Raw genomic sequence first — 17,048 nt, forward strand, 5'->3', positions numbered from 1 at the left:
ATGATAGATACAAAAAACAAAAGAAATATAAGAGAAAAAAAATAATATAAGTATATATCTAGATATTTGTATTAATATGCTTGTATAAACTACAACACACTTAACATTAAACCCAATTTATTTGTCTATAATTTTAAAACCATACACTTAATAATACCACAATTTTAATTAGTCTTTTTATTTGTGAATCTTAAAATTGATCATTGTTTTATAGATTTAGAAAGGGGATGAATCAGATTGGTCCACTTGCCATCGATGGTTTGATTGTTGATAAACCTGCTGACAAACCGATTGAGCATTTTGCATCAACGTTCACACAAGCGGAGGTCTGTAAGTAAGTGGAAGCCAGAAGCTTCTCAAACTCCGGCAGAGACCTAAATGATTTTGTAATAACCAAGAGCAAAGCGGATGAGAAATTGTTGAAATTAATACACAACAATATCATAGAAATCAGGAAAGGAAGTAAGCAAACCATTTGCCATAATTATGAAAGCTTCCTTGGACTCAGGGGAGGTCCCCATTGTCTGCAGATGTGCAAATGTGTACCCAATTCACAAAAGGGGATCAAAGGGTGACACGGGTAATTACAGACCTGTTAGTCTAACTTCTGTTCCAGGGAAAATAATGGAGTCATTGGTTAAGGAAGCAATGCAGGATCATCTAGACAAGATTGCAGTTACAGTTCAGACACAGCATGGGTTTGTTGATGGGAAGTCTTCTCTGACAGATGTAATTGGATAATATGATGTTGTCACAAAGGCCCTGGATACAAAAAAATATTTCTGATATCATATACTTGGATTTTTGGAAAGCTTTCGATAGTGTGGTACATGGAAGATTGCTGTAAAAGTTGAGCATTATGGCATTAAGGGGAAGTTGCTACAATGGATAATAGGATGGTTGAGTGGGAGAAGACAGAGTGGCTATCAATGGACACTGCTCTTCATAGACTAATGTTATTAGTGGAATCCCCCCCCCCTCCAGGATTTGGTGTTGGGCCCATTGTTGTTTTCGTTATTTAAAAATGATACTGATGTAGTTATATCAGGGTTAATGTCTAAGTTTGCAGACAATTTATTATTAATAGCTGTATGATGCAAGGTAGCCTGAAGCTTATGCTGCACCAGCCAAAAAAAAAAATTCCTGAGTTACCCTAAAAGAGAGAGAGAGAGAGAGAGAGAGAGAGAGAGAGAGAGAGAGAGAGAGAGTCAGAAGTAGAAGGGAATCACCAAGAAAGAGAAGAATGATGATATCCAGCCAACTCAGGACCCTGGGTACGTCAAGCCCATACTCACCAGATGTAAGCCCCTACAGGTTGGCAGGGTTGTTAATGACAGTAATGATAGTACGCTACTGCAATAGGATCTGGAAAGGTGGCAACTGAAATTTTTTTATTGACAAATGTAAACTACTGCATATGGGTAGCAGTAACCCCAAAGTAACATATCAATGGGTGGTACTACACTCAGGGAAGCAGAGAATGAAAAGGACCTGGGGTAACTGTGCAGTCAGATATGAAGTTTGCTGAGCAGCTCACGGTTTCTTGTCAATGATATAATAATAAGGCCTTGAATGGATTTAGCTTGCTCTGATTACTCACCTGAGGGGACATAAATTGAAATTGAGGAAAGACAATTGTAGAATAGATGTGCAGAAATTCGCCTTTAGCCAGGGGTGGTTGATAGTGGGAATAAACTTCCATCTGCTGTAGTGGAGGTGAGCAACTTAAATAAGTTCAAGGTAGAACTAGACAAACATTTGGAGTAAAAGGATGGATGAAATGGGAAGGGTTTTTTTTTTTTTTTTTTGGCTGATGCAACATAAGCTCACTTTCTTGCATCATATGCCTCTACTAATGCTAATTACAGTAAACCCCCGCGAATACTGAGTTATGGCTCCCATAGTAATAAAGGGGTTCCGTTCTAAAGTATGAAATATATAAGAAAAACTAGTCTAAAATTTTGTCTATGTATACATTATATGTACCTTGATAATATGACTATGTACATAGACAGTACATAGTGAAATGCAAGCATAAGGCATCAAAATGAAAATAAGAAACAATTTAATATTAAATGTAATATTTATTAGAAATTTAAAACAAATCTTTCAATCCAGCACCTTTGCAATAGCTAAAAAAACTTTTCCCGCCAGTTCTATCACAAGTTTCGCTAAAGTGTTGATAAAGGGGTTTTGCCTTTTCATGAATGATGAGTGAACATAACGGATTTAAATTTTGAGTTCGGTCTTCTAGCCACAGATTTAAAGCCTTTTCCGTTTTTTCTTATTTAACATCACGAGTTACAGAGCAAATTTTTGAAGCAATTAGCGCGTTTTCATGGACACTACAGAGGATTTTTTCTTCCGATTTTTTGATTGATCGTACCGTTGACTTATTGATTTTATAATGTTTTGCCGCTGACGAGACACTTTCACCATTAGAAATTTTGTCTAATAACTGAATTTTACTCGCTAATGTCATGTTCTTTGATCTTTTCACAATTATTCCCTTGTTATTCGTAGCCATATTTTTGTAGGGGTTAGAAAAAAGAATTTGTCCACAATAAAGTCACTTTCTTTTGTTAACAGAAGTCACTTTCTTCTGTTAACACACTCGAAAAAGTCTGTTTACACTAACACACTGCAAAATGGTAGATTTTCCACTTTTGTAAGCATATAAATTAAAAGCAAACGACAAAACCTTCCATGACAAGCGCATAGCACATACTGAACAAGGATTAGCGAGAAACATCCACGCGATTTTGTCACCCCTCTCCCCCACCCACTGAGTGCTGTCTTGACTGGGAAAGATGATTTTAGCCATGCCCATGTTTTTTTATGGCAGAAAATATTCACGGCGATTTAAAATTCACATTTTTTTTGGTTTCATTTTATATTAAATCAGCGACCGCGAATAGTGATGGTTTACTGTATAAGATTTCACTTTGATATTTCTCAAGTTTCCCCTTAAAACACTCAATGCGATTAAAGTGCCATTATTTGCCTCATTTCCTTAAAAAAAAATTGACTAATGTGTCTATTGCATCTTGAGCTTGCGAGATTGTCGCCACTGATTTTTATTCACTTGTCATTATCACACTGATCATCATTATTGTCATTGTTGAGCACAGCATGTATAGTGTCGCTCTCTATAGGAAGTTAACAAGTTGTTATCGAAGCGTACAAATTCATCAATGTTATGTTGTGTGTATTAAAACCAACAATGTTGCTAAGCAGCAACCATTCAGATAACGCTAAGTTATTTTCTTCGTTTCTATCATCTTCATCTACGACTGCAATTTCATTTGAATTTAATTTCAATTTCTTGAAGTAAGTCGATATGGTTGTCGAAGTAACGTTGTCTCATGCATCATTCAATAAAGTTATAGCACCCAATATCGATATAGACTCATTAAGTTACTGTTTTCTTTGACTGATTAGATGAACTATAAAACTTTTATAAAATCCTTTCAAACTCTTGAATACCCATGTCCAATGATTGTAAAATTGATGTTGCATTGGGTGACAGAAATACAAGCTTAATGTTGGGCAAATTTTTAATCTGGGAATGTGCAGGACAGTTATCAACTAACAATAAAATATTTTTCTTCTTTTTGAATAGCTGCTTATTCCAATCATTTACGTATTATTGAAAAATATCTGAAGACATCCAAGCTTTCTTGTTCGCAATGTAAATCACAGGAAGTTTCCTGACATTTTTGAAACACTGAGGTTTTAATGATTTTCCGATAACAAACTGTTTTTTTTAACAGTTCTGTTCATATTTGCACAAACAAGCACCGTCAAGTGATTCTGATTTTTTTCCAACAACACATTTTTCCCCTTTGAATTTAAATGTATTGTCACATGTCAAATTATAAAAAAGTCCCATTTCGTCACTGAAATCTTTCCTGATTTCTGCCCAAACATGGTCAATCCATTCATTTGCCATTATTGGAACTGCAGATTGAGATTCTCCACATAAACAATACGTCGGTTTTTAAATCGATCTAGCCAACCAAAAATCATCAAGTCCAAAATGTTTAGCAAATTTTTCGCATGAGCCTTCAAAATCGGACAGTCTATTGAAAATCCAGCACTTCTTTGTGTGGTGAACCATTGAAGCAATGTTTGTAACCTCACACTTTCTAATGGTTCCCCCTGATGCACTGGAATGCATCCTTAACAAGGCAGAGGGTTGCCGAAAAAAATACTTTCTCCTCATTTCCATTGACTTTGCGGGGGCGTTCAACACCCTTTGGTGGCAAAGTGTCCTCGGAAGGCTCAGGGCTGTCCACCTACCAGCAAATCTAAATGGCTCCATAAGACGCTATCGGAAAAGCAGACAGGTCCTGGTACAGGCCCCCTACTACAAGGTTGACCGACAAGGTACAAGGTACACCGGGGATGCCCGCAGGGTTCTATTTTAGGCCCTCTCTTGTGGAACTACATATTGGAAGAGTTCTCCCTCGACTTAGAGGCATACAGGCATTGGCCTACGTAGAAAACCTCTCCCTGGCCTTAACCACAGATTCAAGAGCTCAGCTGGAAACACAGGCAAATGCAGCACTAACCACACTGAGGGAATGGATGGAAAGGCACCGACTCACCATATTGGCCACCAAAACACAGTCCATCTTACTGAAGGGTTACCTAACCACAACCACAGACTGCTGCAAATAAAAATCCACAATAGAACAATTAAGTTAGCCACAGAACTGAAATACCTGCAAGTTCATCCTGGATCGTAATCTATCTTTCACCCCACATCTAAAATACATACAGGTCAAGAGAAAAGGGTTTGGGTTTGGGTTTTTTGGTTTTATTGGCGCATCAGCTACTAAGGCTAGTCAAGAGAAAAACCTACACTGCTATGCTCACCAGTCAGGTTGCAACTGGAGTTGCAGCGTGACTGGCGCACCCTTGCAATCCTTTATAAAGCAGCCATTATCCCAGCAAATGCATACGCTTCTGGTTCCACAAGACCTTAACCGCAGGCGACTGGATATTATCCACAGACCCATTCTACTGACCCTCACCCATGCATCCAACAGTATCTATTCATGCACTACAAGTGATCATGGGTGCTCTCCCTCTTGATCTTGGGGTGACTTGCATTGACATGCTTCGACAACTCAGGTGTGGCAAGGCCACAACCTTCCAGGACCACACCACAGACCTGGAAAACAACCATAAAGTTCAGAAACACAGGCTGCAAACCTACTTAACATCAATATGCCAACAACACTAGATGAACTCCGCCAAAGGGGCCGTCACACAAAGGTTCTTCCCAAATATACAACAGGTGTATCCAAAATATCCGACACGGTTCTGCTCCGGTCTTCATATCACCTACCTTCTCACAGGACAGGGAGCTATTTGCCACAAACTAAACCTCCTTGGACTGACAGACAACCCAGCTTGCACATGTGGCTCCCTCGATACCTGGGACCACCTGCTGCATGAGTGTGAGCTATACGAAGATCTTCGTGGTCACCTCATCACACAAATCTAGTTTAACCCCAAAAATCAGAACTACCTATTGGAGGATGAGGCAACCTACAATGCTCTCACCAACTTTGCTCAGTGCCTATTCGTAAGACACCATACCTCTGCCAGCAAACCCAGAACAATCAGAATAATTCCGACTTTCCATACTCAATGCATCTGAAGCCTCACAGATGTAGCGGTAATCCACAAACTGAACAAACAGAAGCCCAATAAACCAAAACAACACTCAAAAGGAATGTATGTCACACGAATAATAATGGGAGAGCAGTCACAACCTCACAACAACTTGACACACCAAGAGAAAACTGGGTCATTCACCAGCTCTAACTAAACTCCACTCTTCCAATACTGAACCATGGATGGGACACTGATCCCATGTGAGAACCCCAAAAAATGACATTTCACAACCCACATGGACAGCAATCGGATCAACACCCATAACCTGGTTGAATGTCCTGATCTCCTGCACTGGCTATGGATGGATTCCACCCTGATGGTGATTGAATCCAATTGAACATCGACGAACAGACAGGACTTGGTCCCATGAGTGAATACCAAACAAATGACCAAGCAGGACTTGCACAAATATCTGACAGACTTGGACCAAAACCTAGACGGAAGTGTCTTAACTCCATATTTCTATATATCTTCCCCCCCCCCAGTCTTCTCTCTCTCTCTCTCTCTCTCGTCCCCTACTCTAACCTGCTAGCAACATGAATGTCCCACACGATCAAAAGTAAACAATTTAAATTAATTTTGCCCATTATTTTTGGCCTTCCTCTAGTGCTTTCCTATATGCGATCATAATTTAGGTCATGCCTGACAAGTGTGGTAAATCACTATGATGCACTAGTTAAGCAGCTGGATACTGGTAACAATTTTGACATTATATACCTAGACTAGTAAAATGTTTGATATCATCCCTCTTTCAATACTGCGTAGGATCCTACCAGTAACGTCAGCAAAGAGGTTGGAGTTATCGGTAGGATCCTCCACAGGATTGTAGGCTATCATGAATTAGGTCTTCATGGTAAACTAGCATCAGAAGTGGGATCCCTCAGAGATCAGTGTGACTCTCTCCTATTTGCAATTTTTATAAATGCTGCTGAAAAGTTATCCAAACAATTTTTTGATAATTTGAAGGTAGGAAGGGTAGTTATCAATCTAAGCCAGACAATGTTGCTTCAGAAAGTTTCGGATGTGGTCCTAAAAGCAACAAATAAATTTTAATTTCCAAAACATTTATGCAATTGGGGGGGGGGGGGGGGGTTGTTATTATTTGGTTTTTTAAGAGCATTAGCAACTAAGACCATATTGCTCTGGTGCGGTGGTCATTCCCTGACCTTTCCGCATGCTCCGTATTTGGTGGTGACGGGCTCGAACCCCGGTCTAATCAAGAAGCGTGTGCTACGCACTGCTGCTCCTTCCCACCTGGCTACGGAGGCGCCTGGGGGGGGGGGTACGACAAAAAAAATTCTTAGGTAACAAGATTCAATCTGACATGTTTTTTTCTATGTAGTCTAAACAGACACATAGGTTTCCTCTCTATAATTTATAGAACCTTTGTTGGTAGAGAGATCATGATGTCTACAAGCCAACAGTTAGGCCACATCTGGAATATTGTATTCAGTTCGGGAGATTGAACCTAGAAAAAGTCATACAGCTCTGGAAATTTCACCTAGAAAAACACATCTTCTGCAAAGGGCAACCAGATTGAAAATGAGTGCAAAGCAATGTACACATAAAGAAAGGGTCAGAAGGTGTGGACTGCAAAACTAGTCCACAATTTTTTTTATCATTGATTTTGATTACCAAATCTAAGGGATGATGTAACTTAGGTGTATAAGGCACTGAAGGGATTGGGTAAAATAAAAGTTAAGAAGATCTGTTCACCCTCATGGGGGAACACAAAAAAACAGACAAAAATATAAAATGTCAGGAGTGATAGGCAATTGATCTCATGAAATACACCTAAGGGCAGTGGGTTGTTGAAAATTGGAATAAACAAGATGCCTCAAGACATGCTGAAAACAGTCAGTTATAGTAGTAATAGCAAATAAATTTATGGAAGAAAACCATAGGCTTTTGCCGAACTATCAAAAAAAAAAAAAAAAAAAAAAAAAAATAGTAGATTAAAAAAAAAAAAATACAAATTAATTGCTTCCCCCTCACATGGGTACCTATCCATTCAAATAATGAGTTTGAACCAATTTTATATCAAACCAATTAACAAGTTAATAAAACAATTAAAATGTTACTTACCTGCACATTAGAACTAATGCTTGATGCCGCTGAAGAGTTTTCTGTTGCTGAATAAAAAAAGTAAAACATAGTAATTTGGCAGACACAGGAAAACTCATAAAGGGTAAACACAGATTAGCTTTACAGCATAAACAGTTGTGCTATTAATGTGAACTTCGCTTTTTTCCCCCTGCAAATCCACAACTTAGTGTGTTCTTTTGGCCATGGATTTTTTAATGCATGAACTTTCATCTCTTGGCTTGCATTGCAGCCAGACAGCAAACTGCCAAAATACTAAAATTTCAAGCTGTAAAACCAATGTTGTTCACCCCATCATAAAATTAATATAAGGAAATAAAATATTTACCACACAATATGTAAATATTATGCAACTTTCAGAAAGCTGCCTCATTTCATTAACACCATACAACTTTTTTTTATCATTGATTTTGATTACCAAAACCTATGTTTAAAAAAAAGCATACAGTTAGTTCATAACGAAGCAAATTTTTTTTTTTTTTTTTTTTTGATAGTTCTGTAATATAAGTGGCAACTATGGATGATTTTCAAAGATATATAAATTTATAACAGCTGTGTTTCTTATAGCTATGATATCGCAATGAATGTTTTTTATTTTTTTTTTATGGATAACAAGGCTATACTAACTAATTAAAATTATTGTAATAATTACACTAACCAACAATTTTAAACTTCTTTTCGATAACATGAACAAAATCAACTGATTCTGACTAAATCGCATGTGCTGAAAACGTAAATGACAGTAGAAAGTTCATAGCACGTCATGTTTTCATGTTATGGCTTCGTGCTCTTTTTTTTTCAAAAATTGTGAATTTTTACTTATCTAAACGTAAATTTCTTGTATATTAATTGCTTGAAATAGAAATGACGACCAGTAAACCTTCCAGATGGATAAAAAATAACATATTATATAAACACCTATTTGCATTTAAGAAAGCAATTAACCAGCAAAAGTGGAGGCAAAAATCGGTAATCTACTTATTTATTTTTTCCTCTTATGAGCAGAATGGTCCTCCCGTTATCAGAAACTAGCAATAGTCACCCATCATTGCTGGATCCCATTGTCCTTGATACCTCTGCTCCATAGCTTAGATATATTGGTGGAATCATTCCCCCTGCTAGTCACTGACAGATCCCAAGTTATCCAGAAAGATGTCCAAGTGCAAATGTAGGAAGTATATATTCAGGACATTTGGTATCCAAACTTTTGAAAGTTATGCAACAATTCTTTCATCAATTCTTTATAGTTCTCTACTTTTTTCATTCCCTAAAAACTGCAAAGGGTTCAAAGAAGGGCGGAACCAGACTGAAAACGAGTGCAAAGCAATGTACACATAAAGAAAGGTTCAGAAGGTGTGGACTGCAAAACAGATCTAAGGGATGATGTAACTTAGGTGTATAAGGCACTGAAGGGATTGGGTAAAATAAAAGTCAGGAAGATCTGTTCACCCTCATGGGGGAACACAAAAAAAAAAACAGACAAATAAAAAATGTCAGGAATAATAGGCAAAACCCGCTAACAACAGTTCTGAAGAATTTTCACACAGCTAATTCAGTAGAATTAAGTTTAGTTTCAAAGATTTCATCCTTTAAAAGCTGGCAAATTTGTGGGCCCACAAATAAACCTTACTTCAGCTTAGCATCAGTACTTTTTGGAAACTGGCTTTTTAAGTACTGGAAACCCTCACTATTTTTGTCCGGACCTTTTACGAAATTTTTCATGAGACCCAACTTAATGTGCAAAGGCAGGAGAAGCACCACTTCAGGTTTCACTAAAGGCGTGCATTTGATGTTGAGTTCCCCAGGAACGTATTCTTCTCTGATGGGCCATTCCTTCACAATACAATGATGTTCTACTGCTCGACTATACCATAAACACAGGAAACAACAATATTTAGTAAAACCACACTGTAGTCCAAGCAACAAAGTGATTACTTTTCAATCACCACAGATTTTCCAACAATATTTCTTATAGTTTAAGGCATTTAATAGCAATGACATGCTATCATAGATTTCTTTCATAGTCACTGGGACCGATGGTTTGATATTAACATTGTGTAGTAAAACTGCTTTAAACTGAGTTTAGAAGAATCGATGAATAATCTGCATTCTTCAGGATTGTGTTTAAACCCTAGTTCATCCATCAATCCATTTACACCTTTGCATACACAAAGAGAACCTTCCATTAGATAATAACCCACAAACATTTCATTTCAGTTTCTAAACATCGAAATTCTGGTGGTTTTTGCCAGCAAATTCCACTGTTGTAACTTAGATCCTAATAGCTCAGCCTGTTACGTTGAAAGGTTTAAATCCCTAATCAAATCATTAAGTTCACTTTGCTCAATTAAGTGAGGTTTTGTCATTTTCAAGATTGTAACTAGGATCAGCAGACATTGAGGGGCAGGTATGGGCTCTAGTGCCTCTTCCTCTTCTTCTAGAATGGTGATTTCTTCACAACTGAGTGGAGGAATAGGAATAGGGAGTTCCAGTGTATGCAACACTGGTCTTATTGCAGAGGGAAGGTTGGGGAATTTTATTTTAACAACATTTTTCCTTGAAAACCACTTGGTATTTGTGTGGCAGAAATAACAATCTTCGAGGTAACTTGTTGGTTATCGCCAGATTGTCGGAACAGCAAAAAGCATTTTAGAATTGTTCCCCTTCATCCATTCAGTCAGATTTACATAGCATGTTATACAGAACATATGAGGTGCGCACCTTTCATCCTGACCACCCACATGACAACCAAAATAAAAATAATAAGCTTGTTTAGTCTTGTCTGTGATCGGTCGACATTGCAACTTCACTGTAAATAGTCCACAAAGAGTAAAAACTGTTTAGTGAATTAACGAATGCACGGAATTTTTGGTCCATTTCACAAGACCAAATTGGAACCTTAAAACACCACAACCTACCACCAGATCTTACAAATCGAAACTAACCCCAAAAATTAAATTTAAAGGCTAAAGACAGCTTGTAAACAAGTTATCTTTCAGAGGTACCTGGCCGCTGGAAATAAAGTAGGGTCCAAAAGTGCTTCCGCATAATAAGATTATAGCAATAGAACTCAGAGCGGCCACAAAACTAAAAAGAGGTATTAGTAACAAAACAGATATGTATCTTTTATTACGTAAATTCGACCATGAAAGATACAGAGTGCGATGTTGGACAATTTCATTGATTTTGAATCTATTTTAGGTTTTTTTTAAAACTGTTTTTGCATTTTTCTAAAAAAATGTGACGTGATAGAAAATTTTTACTGTCACATTCATAATCAGCACTTGCAAATTAACAAAAAATGCTTACTTTCACCCATGTTAGCAAAACCTAGTTGACCATTTATACAATGGAATTTATACAATGCAAAACCTAGTTGACCATTTATACAATAAGATAGGCTGCATCATCAGTACTATATACGCTGTGGAAACTTTGTTTTAGGAAGCATGTGAATCTATTGAAAATGGTACACAGACAGAGGTGCAACATGATTAGTAAGAGCACAAAACGGTTCTGTTATCAATTCAGTTATCAATTCATTCTCTGAAAACTAGACACCTATAAGGAGACCAAGCTGAAGTGTTTAAGGTTTTAAATAGATTGTGTGTAAACTAAATGCTGATGACTTCCTTACACTTTCTCACACAAAAAAGAAAATGTTAAATTAAATTATTTCTGCTTTGTACATCTTCGGTTTACAATTTATTAAGTCACATTTTTCATATACAGTAGAGCGTCAATAAATCGAACTCATTGGGACCAGGGATAGTTCGGACTTCTATTTGTCTGGACTTTTTCAACTTTCGTTTGAACCATTTTCGAATTTCATTTCTTTGCTGCCAGATCTCTCTCTTTTCAGCAAGAGTAGTTGTTGGCCAGCACTCCGTTTGTTGATTCCAAGAAAAATTAAGATGGTGGGTGCTTTATACTCTAAAACTGAGACTTAGAATTTTTTTACAGCCATATATCTCCAATGAATGAATAAATTAATAATGATTTGGAGGGGATTATACAGTTAAAGTACTTTAAATAGTAGTTATCCCATCTTGGAATATGCTATTCCCACCTGATGTTAAATCAATCAATGTTTAAACACTGGCAGAGTACAAAAGAGTTTTGTTAAATATATCTTTTCTTAAGGAACCATCTTCATGTGACCTTAGGTAATTTTGAATTGAAGCAAGAATTATCAGCTATTTACTTGAAAAGATGGATCTTTTGGATGCTTAATTTCAGCTTGTTTAATAAACTGGTCAATGGCACTACTGATGTAAGAGAATTTTAAGAACTTAACTTTTTAAGTCCACCGAGACTAAGATCATCTTCTAACAGAGCTTCAAGGTAGTGATCGTTTGCAGCTCATACTCTAGTTCCTGATTGTATCTCATATTTATAATTAATTGGTAACATGGTCTTCATATACAGGGAGCAATTACCTCACAATAGAATTGTACACCATTTACACTGCAAATAATCTTCAATATATATTGAAGAATACATTACTTGTTCTTAAATGCCCTGTATATGTATATGTATATACAGAGCATTTTATAACAAGTGAGACCTTAATCAATCTAGCATTGCTGTTGTGTTCAATCAACAGTTCTAGCTGAAGCATAGCAGCACAACTTTCTATCGTTTTTGTTGTTAAGGTAATGATGATGATGATTTTTCATTTTTTATGGCATAAAAACATCAAAAACATCCGCCAGGAATTATTTAAATTTACAAAAAGATTCACTTTGATAACCCATAAAAAAAGGTTACCTCGTCAAAAGTTGTATATACATAAACAAGTAAAAGGCAATATAAGGGTAAAAAGATATACAGTCCATTCCGGTTAATTGGGACACATCGGGCTAGTGCATTTTAGCCCGATTAAGCGGCTGCCCCAATTATCCGAAGTTTCTCGTAAATAGTTAAAAATACATGTACTCCCCCCCCCTTTACAATTGGTTCACTGTTCAATCAAATCACGTTACGATGGAGTCACCATTGTAAAGTACCGTTCACTATACGATGTATAATAAGCGCCAGTCATTGTGATCACGTTTGTGAATTGAATTTTAATTCTATTAAACAGCGATTCTAATTAGCAAAAATTGGAGCAATATTATCCAGAGGCTATAAAAGTAAAGATATATTAAGTACAAATTTACCCTTTATTACCTTACCAATTAAAAAATTTAATGATATGTGAAATTCAGAAGAATATACGATATAATCGGAAGAATTAATACGTACTGTAATATGTACATACTAACTAAACTAGTTGACATTTCTGTTCACTGTCATTTGTGGGTGGGGGTTAAAATTTAAAACAGTAAAAAGATAAGCAATCAATAACAAAGAACACCGCGCATACGCACACACAAATTGCAAGTAACACAATACGCGCAAGTGAGAACGGAGTAACAAATTACGAAGCTTTAAAAATAGGAATGAAGAGAAGATTATGAAAATTATTTTTTTATATGATTGAAGATTTCATGGAAGTGTAAACACATTTTACCATAATAACCCACAGAATTCCAGCTGTCGGTATTATCGCAAATTCAATAAGATCGAGTTTACTATCAGTTTATGACAGATTTCACTAACACAAAAGCCCAATAAACAGGTGACTGCTAATTGTTTTTATTGTTTTATGGTTGTGACCTCCAGAAATCCGACCGAACTACGTGGTACGGTCGGAGACAATCGTAGGGTAATCTCCAGTGCTGAGGTCTCCTGCCCCGATTAAACGGCATTTTGTCCCAATTAAGCGAAGTAAACCCTGGCTATTTTCTCGATTGGTTTCTGTTTTTTAAGATTTGCCCCAAATAAACGGCTGCCCCGATTAACCGGTGGCCCAAATAACCGGAATCCACTGTATTTCCTATTTTATATAGGTCTGTACATATTAATAGCACATAAAAAGTGCTTTGGCACTTGCACATTTAAAAGCCATTAAATTGGCTGTGGTGAGATATCGGCAGAATATCCCCCATGCTTTGTTTTGTGCCTTTTTTGCTGCTGTGCATTGTGGAATCCACCATGAAATGGTGGAAACAAGGACGATGTTGTTGGAATCGTGATTGCAGCTGCTTGGATGATACTTTCTGTGATGTATGTGACTGCATCATTGATAGGCTCCTGACTGACTGTACTGATGTCAAAATTTGCCAGATCTTGAAAGGCATTCCAGTCAGCCTGATCAATCTTCCACCGCGGTAACCTAAAAGGAAGACAGTCTTCCACTATGTAAGCAGGTTATTACAGGGATGTGATCACTTCCATATAGGTTTTCCTCCACCTCCCAGGTAAGAGAAGGGAGAAGAGAGGGGGAGCAGAGAGAAAGAAAAATGGTAGAAAACATATGGGTAGGCATGTGGAAGGTGTTTGTTCCCACATTTAGAAGGGAGAGGTCATTGTCATTTAGCATATACTCTATGACTCACCCCTTTCCCTGCTGCTAGCACTACCCCAGAGTGTGTTGTCCATTAAATACCCGAGAAGTAAGAAAGGGGGTAGGCAATTGCATTACAAGATCATCAAGTTCTTCCTGGAAGATGTTGGCCCCAGGTGACAAATATATAAAGCAGATGGTTAACAAAACGCCCACTATAAGGCAAATTGCAACAGCCATTACTGGTTGTAAGTAGCAAAGGATGAACTGGGGTCTGGTTGCCCACAAGAATAGCTCCTCCATGAGCAGGACCATCTGCAATTCTGTCCTTATGAAAAATTGTGATATTATGAATGGTGGGGTCATCATTTGCCTTTAGGTGAGTCTCCTGCAAGCAAAAGCAGATCGGCTTGTGCTTTTGCAGGAGGGCCTTAATGTCATCGGCATTTTGCCAGAATCCAAGACAATTCCATTGTAGGAATTTAGCCATTATTTTGGATTGGTGGGTCCATCAGGCAGCTTCTGAGGTGCTGAGGGCATAGTTTTGTCCGTCTTGGATTTATCTTTTCTGGGGAAATATGGACACTGTCCCTTGTTCATTTCCTCTGCAGGAAACAGTTCCAAGACTGTTTTTTCATGTACCTCCTTCTCCTCGACATCCATTTTTTCTTGAGAACTAGGATGTGACTCAAGTTTCTTATTCTTTTCTCCAGCAATTTGTTTTCTTACTGGTGGAGCATTAAGAGGTATAGATATAGGAGTGGCAGCTAATTGGTCCTTTTTGTTTGGGTTTTATTGAATTTAACAAGTAGCATGCAATGGGAATGAATGACTCCTTTGGTGGTATGGTCATTTCGGTCTGAGTTTGAATGGACCTGCTACTTTCTGGGCGTAGGTTGGTTTATTTGTTTCACTGTTTTAGTTGCCTCCTGATAAGCTCTGCCTTAAGTCGTTGAATTTCTTTTTCTTGTTTTCACCTCTGGCATGCTCTTGAGTAGGCCAGGTGTTCTTCTTCGCAATTAATGCAGGTTCGTTTTGCAGCTAAACATGATGTTGTTTCGTGGTCCTTGGCACCATACTGTGTCCATGCAAGGCCTCCACGACAAGCCATCTGTGAGTGTCTGTATTTCTGGTAGATGAAGCACCATAAAGGATTTTGGACATATGGATGCACTGGACAATTAATATAGCCAGTTTTGATCTCATGAGGAAGAGTTGGTGAATTAAACGTCAAGATAATATTTCTGGTGGGAACAAGTTTCCCATCCTTACGCATGAATATATGTTTAACAGCTGTCACTCCTTGGGATTTTAACTCAGAACAGATTTCCTCTTCTGTCACATCCATCAGATCCCATTCCACAATTATACCACAGGATGAGTTGAGTGTCTTATGGGGGGGGGAACAGTGATAGGCATTCCCCTGATAGATGTAGCACGGAGGAGGTGTTCTGAGTGTATGCTACTTCTCGTTTCTACAAGTATGTTACCCGAACAAAGCCGTTTGACAGACTTGGGCGAGTCTGCCAACCCTTCTGGATAAAGAAGGGTGACCTTTTTCCTATAAGCTTCTCACTATTTGAGTGGATTATCAGGAACCGAGGTGTTGGGCTTGATATAACCTCCTTTTTCTGTCTTTTTGCAGAAGCAACATTCTCTTGGTCTAGGGTCAAATTTTCAGTTAGGGACTGGGTTGGAGCCCCAGAAGAAATTAGTTTATCAGGATTCATGAAGTTTTGAAGTGATTCAGTGCCCTGGCTCCACACCCACCACAGAGTACAAAGGGACGACCACTACCCGGCATGCAATAAATGCGCTCAGAAGTGGAATGCCAGGGCTACCCAGACACCATATCTGCACCACCGCCAGTCTGATTTCTGTTCCTCGGACCATGAGGGTAGGAGCATGGCATTGACACGGTTGATCCTCGCAGGTGAGCCTACTAGCCAATTGATCCTAGCCAGGCCTTCCAGGCCCACCTGTCTAGTTGAAGCAGGAGCCAAAGTGGTGTATTGAAGGTGGGCCCCTCAACCACCAGGATCCCCCTTTCTGAATTTCCATGGGTCGCAGAGCATGGCAAACATGCCAGATTCCATTGATGTTAGCCTGGTACCTAGGCTGTGGGTGTTGGATCCCAGTGATGCTAATCTGGAGGACCAGCAGCATCACTTGGAGTTCTCCTCACCACGTATAGATGCCCACGTCGAGGGGTGCTGTTAAGGACTATACAGAACAAGGACAACTGTAGTCCATAATGCAACAAAGAAAGTTTGCAAGTAACAGATCTATACACCATCAGAGACACCAAGTTTATAGCACAAAATTTATTCATTGTTTACCTTCACTCATTTAATGCTATGACAAGAAATAAATAAAACTCACCACTGATTTCAGATGAACATGTGAGGCTGTTTCTCTGAATAAAATGCACCAGGCAAAACTGTGAGACACAGAGATGCTGATCTATTTTGACTTAGCTGAAACCTTGAACTGGTTTATTACAATTCTGGCTTTGTGGAAGTTGCACATCCAGAGATGGATACACTGCAGCCAGGAAAGCATGTGTCTGGTTGGAAATTTCCATATAACCTGTGGAATCCAAGTAAACTAGATTCAAGAGATCTAATCTAATATGAACCTATGAGAACACACCCCACACCAATACACTAATTTTTCTGCATTGTTACAACTGGCAAGGTTGAATATACAATCTTACTTTCATGATATTATGGTCCTCATATCAGTGTGAAACAACAAGAACATTTTCTGACCTAAATTAGTCACACCAGAAAATGTTTTTCAATTCCACTGTCCAGTTCTTTTTTCCCTACAGAAGTGGAACCAGATTCGTTTGTCAGCTGTGATA

The 17,048-nt window shown here is 38.1% G+C and overlaps 1 protein-coding gene across 4 annotated transcripts in view; it reads right to left on the minus strand.

Annotated features, from left to right (window-relative positions):
• The window catches only part of hfp (Poly(U)-binding-splicing factor hfp), a 654,778-nt gene that overhangs the window by 324,631 nt on the left and 313,099 nt on the right, over window positions 1-17,048 (minus strand). For all 4 annotated transcript variants that reach the window (XM_090374213.1, XM_090374209.1, XM_090374210.1 and 1 more), the window contains one exon: window positions 7,774-7,820. In XM_090374213.1, coding sequence (XP_090230339.1) covers window positions 7,774-7,820 — 47 coding nt within the window. The remainder of the gene's footprint in view (window positions 1-7,773; window positions 7,821-17,048) is intronic.

Source organism: Mastigoproctus giganteus, chromosome 5 (assembly GCF_048544385.1).
Source record: "Mastigoproctus giganteus isolate SK-2022 chromosome 5, ASM4854438v1, whole genome shotgun sequence".
NCBI classification, from domain to species: domain Eukaryota; kingdom Metazoa; phylum Arthropoda; class Arachnida; order Uropygi; family Thelyphonidae; genus Mastigoproctus; species Mastigoproctus giganteus.